Below are 7,963 nucleotides of genomic sequence, written 5' to 3'. Positions count from 1 at the left end.
TCAAATAATTAGCTAAAAATAATAGAAACATGGTTGAAATAAAAATGAACAATATCCACTAGTGTTATGCATTTGAAGCATACATTAGGAATTAATGAAAGGGGTACGTGAGTTCATTGGCGGGACCTCAAACCAAAAAGGTTGGGAATCACTGGACTAGCTTTTTTTTAAGCCTAGGTATCCTGAGGGCTATGGTTAAAGTCTGGCATAGCCTATAACAAGACGATGCAGAAAAAGCACAAATTGTTGCATCAAAATTCACCAAAATGCTGGAAATTAAGCGTTGGATTGCTCAAAATGTTATGGGGGAAGACACCCCAGACCCCCTGGTTACATCTATAATGTGTGCCCACCAGTGGTTAAACAAAACCTACGCCCTTGATCGCAGGAATAAGAAGAGATAGTGTTGACTCAGACGGCTCTGCGCTGTGAGCGGAGGCGTGGATCCAACTGTAGCATGCAGGCAGCAGGCGGCAGCGGCACTCTCCACGCTGCCAACACCGGCTCCTCCGCTCCGCTGGGAGGGGAGGAGGATTCACAAAACTGCAGTTTATAATCGCCTTCGGTGTGTCGCCTGTTTCTGTGGAGGTGCAGTACACCCCACCCCACCCCACCCCACCCCCTCACTCCCGCCTCCTCCTCCTGCCCCGGCTCGCTGTAGACTGTAGACGGTCGACTTCAGGCGCATTGTCGGCGTTGTTTTTGGACTGTGTTGTCCCGCAGTGACCATCGACTGACTGCCGGACTGCAGCAAGTAGTCAACCCCCGTTCGTGCCCAGTGTAGCCCAGAGAGCTCAGGCATGCCATCTGTCTCGACTAGAAACATTGTTGTCTGGACCGACAGTCGCTTTACTACTTGAGGGAGCCAAAGTTACTGCAATGGAGACTTCTGGGAGTGATGCAGCGGTCACATACTTGGGGAAAGCTGAGGAAACAGACGGATGCTATGACCTGGAGCACCTACCTCCACTGCTGGAGGATGAGGTGAGACAATGTTATAAATGTTGTGATTCAGGGGTCAAAATTAACTTTTTCGTTCACCAGCCAAACGGCTAGTGAATGTCATATCATACTGATTTTTTTTTTTTTTGCTGGTGAGTGAAGCAAATCTACCAGCCACTTGCATATTTTACCAGCACTTGGCTGGTTGTGATGTATCTTAAAAGCTTTCATATCGAATTCAAGTTGCTTACATTTTCATAATTAGACCACCGAGGATTTTTTTCCCCCTTCAGAAACCAGGTAGGCCTACTTATTTAACTACTGAGGGTTTAAATCAGGTGTAGGCCTTGGGTTATTAGAACAATGCCCCTCAGCTGCATCAAGTCTTAGAAGTTGTAATTTCATGTCCAATGTCTGCACAAGATGGCAATGCAACTGATGCTGCGTTCTTCTTTATATATTATGTGTCACCCATAGAAGTAGCCATGAACCAGCTTTGTCACTGTAACTTCTTCCCATAACCGGTGGCAGAAGAAGTAGGTCAATGATTCAGATTCTTTACTGAAGTAAAAGTACCAATCATTTGAAAATAAGTCTTGCATTTGACATATTACTGAAGTAAAAGAACAGAAGTATGCAGCAAAATGTATTTAGTAAAACATACCTTAGTAACTATACAGTTACAGTAAGGAGTCAGGCCCCTCCGAAGATAATTCTGGGTAGCTCTGAGATGATTATTGGAGTCAAAAAGTTCTGCTATATAATTTTTTATTCATTCTTTGGCCTTTGGATTGAATCTTTGCTTTTTTGGGGATAATTGCCTACTTTAGCCTTGAAGAGAAATTTAAGTTAAACCATCTGAGACGTGTAGAGGGGAAATGTCTCTTTAGTGGAACTTCTAACAACTTCTACATCTTAAATGTTACAAGGGGCCATGACCACACGTCTCTTTTTTGCAGGGTGTCACAAACCAAAAACGAGCCAATGCTTTGTATTTTGAAACCTCATCATATACATATGTAATATGTAAAATCTTAATTTGAAAAATAACCATAGCTGTCAGATGAGTGGAGTTAAAAGTACAATATTTCCATCTGAAATGGAGTAGAAGTATTAAATAAGCATAAAATGGATCTACTTAAGTACTTCAGAATTGTACTTGAGTAAATGTACTTTTGAAAGCGTAAGGAAGTTCAGTCACACATAAACACATTGACTACTGGCGCTTTCCTCTCAGTCCCGCCATGCACACCAGCAGTCTCATCAGAACCTTGGAGCTCAGAGGCAAACTTATGTAGGACAGCTATTTAACTTGAGGGGGGTGAGAGAGACTTCCAGCTTCCCTCTGCACTCTTCTCAAGGGAAACTGTCTATTTATGAGGCTGCTGCTGCTCCTGCTGCTGCTTGAAGTGGCACTTTTCTGCATGTAATTGTGCTCTACTCTACTAGATCACATTGATACGCTTTGTTCACAATCTGCTGTAACTCGACTACAAGAGAGTCACAGACACTCTTATCTGGTAGCCACTCAGAGATAAGCTAATGCAGTGGTTCTCAACTTGGGGGCCAGATAATGTCTGGGGGTCGCCAGATGGTTGGGGTGGGGGAAAAAAATGAAATAACATATTCTAGACTGAAGAATGGTTGTTACATTACTGTGTGAGTTTGGTACATTTCATGTGTTATATTCAGAGCTGTATTTGTAAATCAAGAGGTCCTGGAACACAGGAAGGGGTCTGAAGGCCGGTCAGGTGGAGAGAAAAAGTCACAAACGCATCAATATCCACAGAGCCTGGAGCACATTGGACAAGGCTAGGTGCTAGCTAAAACTAAAACTAAACTGTCATTAAAGCAAAGCGTTATTTGTTTACATGTATTAATCAGAGCATTTACAAAAATCACTCAAAAATTAGCAGGGGGAGGCGTGTAGATACAGCCGTTTACACCGGTTTGCAGCTCTCTCTCTCTCGTTGTCGAGGGTGGTGGGGGGTGGGTCTGGAACACCGACCTCATTATTCTGGGGGGTCGTGACTCAAAAAGTTTGAGAACCACTGTTCTAATGCATTAAGACTTACTTTCACAGTTGGAGTAAAAATAAGTCCCCGTTGAGAGATGCTCTGTGGTATAAATAATGTCATGGAAGAAAAGGGGTCATGGTAATGGAAGTACTGGATAAAGTGTTGGACAGTTGTTGCTTTGTGATGCCCTGCTCTTCCCTCTTCCGCCCCTTCTGTCGGAGTTAAGGCCAGCTTTTGTGTCCACTTGCGAAGCGAACAGAAGATCCTGTAATGATCAGACAGCAGCATTATGCCGGGTGCGGCGTGGAATCTCTGAGATCACTGCGTCTGCCAGGGTTAATGGGGCCATTTGGTAATAGTGGATCACAGATGATGTAGTGTGTTCACGTGGGTGTGTAGAGTCACTCCATTGCATAAATAGTGTGTGTGTGTGTGTGTGTGGGTGTGCAAGATGTCATGTACTTTGTGTACCGAATGCCCTCGCTACCTAAGAAAATTCAGGATTTTCTGCTGCGTCAAAATGAGGGCACTGTTTATGGAATCCTCTTGGAAAGATGCAGCCTCTTGTGGACAGGGTCATTCACAGTTTCTCATAACTAAGACTAGGGCTGGGCGATATATTGATATTATATCGATATCGGGATATGAGACTAGATATCGTCTTAGATTTTGGATATCGTAATATCGTAATATGGCTTAAGTGTTGTCTTTTACTGGTTTTAAAGGCTGCATTACAGTAAAGTGATGTACTTTTCTGAACTTATCGGACTGTTCTAGCTGTTCTGTTATTTGCCTTTTCCCCACTTAGACATTATGTCCACATTACTGATGATTATTTATCTAAAATCTTAGTGTGAAGACATTTTGTTAAAGCAGCAATTATCAACCCTAGAATATCGCCGCAATATCGATATCGAGGTATTTGGTCAAGAATATCGTGATATCTGATTTTCTCCATATCGTCCAGCCCTAACTAAGACCATTCTTTTATACAATAACTTTTCTGCCAGTGCTGTGAACGGTCATCCTCTACTCGGGAGACTATTTCCGAGTATTAGCGTGCAAGTGTTGACAATGTGATATGTGATGTGTCAAGAAAAGCCTTAAGTTTGCATTCACTTCTTCAATCTTTCTTACAACAAGAGGTACATTTAAAGCTATATTGCATAGTTGCTGTCGCCCCCATGAGGAATTCTATATAATGGCAACAACACTGTTGGCGCATCCACATGACGCAAGCCTTCGGTGATTGTGCACTACCCCCACCCGTCCTCCACGCAGTTGCTAGCAGCTCATGGAGGACACGGAGGATAAAAAAAACCAAAACGTGATGGATTCTTCAGAAGAGGTAATTATCTTGTAGTTTTTATGTCCTCTTCGTCACCAAAGCTGAACCCTGCTGTTGTCCTTTTCTCAGCGTTGACGTAAAACGCATCACTCGAACTGCTGCGCGTGAAAGTCGCCGGACTACACCGTTTCATGAACAATAGTCATACTGAGAAATACAGAGAGAGTTCTGTGGAGCTGATTTAAATTAGCTTTGTATCAACTTATTTGGCAATGGCTTGAATGTAACAGACGTTTACTAATATAAAATAGCAGACCTTATCTGCTTAAATCTTATTAAATCTATTTGAAACATACATTCAAAGAAACTTGAGTTTAGCCTCGGTTTAGTCAACATCATACCTGCAAACTAGTTGCTTTTCGGCGAAAATCGCCGTTTTGAATGGGAAAATGTCATCCACGTGAATCGTGTAGATCCGAAGAGTTTTTATTTGGGGGGGGGGGTCCAAGACCCGGTGCTAATATGGCACCGGTGCCTTAATGACCATTATCTACCGGACCGAATATTTAGGTGCCACTTAAATGCCTGCGCTTCTCTCTGATGCTCCGAAAAACGGACGTTAGACGGAACTGAAACATCGCCGCACGGGACGCTAGTCAACACTACACTCGACAGCAGGTAATGTTAGCCTACCGTTAGCTAACAGCTGGTGTAGTGTATTGTTATTACATTTTTAATAAATCATTTAATTTTGACCCTGTGGCCTTAGCATATATATATATATTTAAATCTTTCAGTTCAGGCACCGTTTTAAAAGTATCGTTTTAGCACCGGCAAAATGTTGTTTTCCCTTTATTTTCGGATGGATGTGTTACCTTTTTCAGCCCTTCTGAGTTTGCAGGTATGCGACATGTCTGATGTTGGCGTGAAACCTGTGAGCAAGTTCAGGCAAACAAACTTCTTCATGTGACATAATGTGCATCCTGCAGCATAGTTCCAGTGTGCGCGATACGACGACATATAATGTGAGATGATAGAAATGTGTTGTGAGACTTTGAAATACTGTTCATAGGCCTGTCACGATAACAAATTTTGCTGGACGATAAATTGTCCCAGAAATTATTGCGATAAACGATAATATTGTCGTTCCGAGACCATTTTCATCTAATATAATGATAATGGCATAATAATGCAGGTACACCTTTTCAAAGATCAATACACTTTTATTTCTAAAGAATATTTAACACTGGAACTGGAAGACATTTTAAATATCCACAATATGTCTTTGATCTCCTTTAGTATGTCGTCTTTCACGCTGCTGTACAGTTGTGGAATTGCTGTTTTTGACACGTATGTTCTCCCAGGTAATTCGTCCTGGCTGTTGCCGGAGACATTATGTTTTTGGGTTGTCCGTCCGTCTGACTGTTTGTCCCATTCTTGTGAACGCAACATCACAGGACCCCCTGGAGGAAATTTAGTCACGTCCACTTGGACTTAGTATCCATTTTTAGTATACATTTTTGCAGTCAATATTGTGACCTCAAAAAATGCATTTTTTTGCCATAACTCAAGAATTCCTACTCTAATTATAACAACAATTCACACAAATGTCCAACAGGATGAAACGATGAGATGATGAAGTTTATATCCAAAAGGTCAACTTCACTGTGACATCACAGTGTTCTGCTAAAACACTTTTCTGGACATTATTTAGCTCCCTGGTTATGATTGTATAGATTGTATAGTGATTTACAATGTTGTATATCACTGAGCAGTACTGCTTTATGGCAGTATTATATTTAGTTCTTTTGCATTAATGTGATGAGAAATGTCTTGATTTGTCATATATGTAAAGGTACCCTGTGGAGTTTTGGGAACTCTAGTAGCACCAGGGAGTAGTTTGTTTGGCAGACTGATAAGCAGCTAAGATAAGCAGAAATACACAGAAAAGAAATAGTCAGAAAAGAAGAAGACTACTTGCTAGTAAACATTGATGTAAAAAAAGCTGGATTTAAAATAGCTACTTAAAAATGGGCTTTCCTAATGTTTTAGGATGATGATGACATTAGCATTTGGTTACCTTATCTCCCTATCTGTATCTTTGCGAGAAGGCCCACACAGTGATAATGCAATGTTATCAGTAGCAGCAGCATGGCAGTTTATGTACTGCGTGATGTAGTACCCATCTCCAGCCCGGCATCCACCTGTAGGATCTAGTTTCTCCAGGCTTTTGGTAGAACTTTATCCCTCTCCAATGCCCCTCTGTGCTGCAGAGAGGCATGAGCTCAGAGCCAGACTTTTAACTTTTAATAAAATGCGTTTTACATGAGTTGGCTGACTGCAGTGCAGCAGAGAGCAGGGACTTTGTTTACTCTTGTTTGGTGGTGCGTTAAGGTGCTCAAGGAGTGGAAGGAAACGTGAATGCTGTGCCTTTTGGTCTCTAATGCTGGACATTAAAATGTATAATATGCTCTGCCTCGCCACATTAAAAGCCCTTTCTAAAAGTAGCTGAATCATTATATTAAACTGGCTTGCCAGACTCGACCTGGAAGTGCAGCCCTAATTAGTTGTTGCAGTGTGCCCATCGGCTCTACAAAAGAAGTGGACATAGCCAACATATTGGTGTTGTCTACCGTTTTGAAGCCTCGGATTTGGCATTTTGGCTGTCGCCATCTTGGTTTTTTGGAGCCAGAAGTGACCATATTTGGACAAGAGGGTGGAGCTGGGGAGGACTACCACAGTCTGTACCACACGCTGTATTGGCCAAGACTTGAAACTAGCGGCTGAGTCCATAAACTCATTATGAAAAATGATTTCTGAGGTCATAAATCAAGTTAGAAGTAGGGTCATTTTCCCATAGACTTCTATACAATCGGACTTCGTAATCGGTAATTTCATTCATGCTCTACATATTTCTGTATGTTGCTGAATAACAATAAAAGGAATCCGACTTTTTTTTTGCAGCCAGTGGAGCCGCCCCCTGCTAGCCACTAAAAAGAATGCAGGTTTATGGCACTTCCGCATTGGCTTGACTTTTCAGACCCGGAAGCTACGTCCACTTCTTTCATAAAGTCTATGGTTCTGCCTCCTTCTGTCCTCTAAAGTTCATGTAATCCAGGAAATGGAAAAATTAGACAAAAGGCTGAATTGTGCTAAATTTGTGTTAACATTTGCCCTCACACCAAGACTGGATTAAACTAAATACCTGATGCAGATCAGGGCTTAAGCAATTCAAACAACATTTTTTTACTTGTCACAGTGTAAGCATGGAATATATATATATATATATATATATATATATATATATATATATATATATATATATTAGGGCTGGACGATTTGGGCTAAAATCATAATCACGATTAATCGAACAAGTTACCTCGATTACGATTATTGAACGATTATTTAAAAAAAAAAATCTTTTCTTATACTGTAAATATGTTCACGGTTATTTTTTCTAATGAAAGAGTGCATACTATACATCCTATCTTTGTGATTCTAAAATAAGGAAACAACACAGATAGCAATTAATGCTTATTTATTAAATATTTCAAACAACTGAACTGAAATCTACAACAGTAGATTTTACAATGAAATAAAAATGTCTTATAAAAAAGTAATTTAAGTTTTAATGTAAAAAAAAAAAAGTTTCCTAAAAATATAGAAAATAAATAATAAATGTCCATAAGATTAACGGGAACCTGTGGTTAACTAT

General features: G+C 40.8%; 1 protein-coding gene across 3 annotated transcripts in view; it reads left to right on the top strand.

Annotated features, from left to right (window-relative positions):
* The first annotated feature begins 434 nt into the window (after nucleotides 1-434).
* The window catches only part of LOC116047849 (kinase non-catalytic C-lobe domain-containing protein 1), a 59,135-nt gene continuing 51,606 nt past the window's right edge, over nucleotides 435-7,963 (top strand). Inside the window, exon 1 of one of the 3 annotated variants that reach the window (XM_035992316.1) lies at nucleotides 435-984. In XM_035992316.1, coding sequence (XP_035848209.1) covers nucleotides 880-984 — 105 coding nt within the window. In that variant the 5' untranslated portion in view covers nucleotides 435-879. The remainder of the gene's footprint in view (nucleotides 985-7,963) is intronic. The other 2 variants (XM_031296855.2, XM_035992317.1) reach the window with 2 other exon arrangements.

This window comes from Sander lucioperca, chromosome 15 (genome assembly GCF_008315115.2).
Source record: "Sander lucioperca isolate FBNREF2018 chromosome 15, SLUC_FBN_1.2, whole genome shotgun sequence".
Taxonomy (NCBI): Eukaryota; Metazoa; Chordata; class Actinopteri; order Perciformes; family Percidae; genus Sander; species Sander lucioperca.
This window is presented reverse-complemented; position numbering and strand designations above follow the sequence as displayed.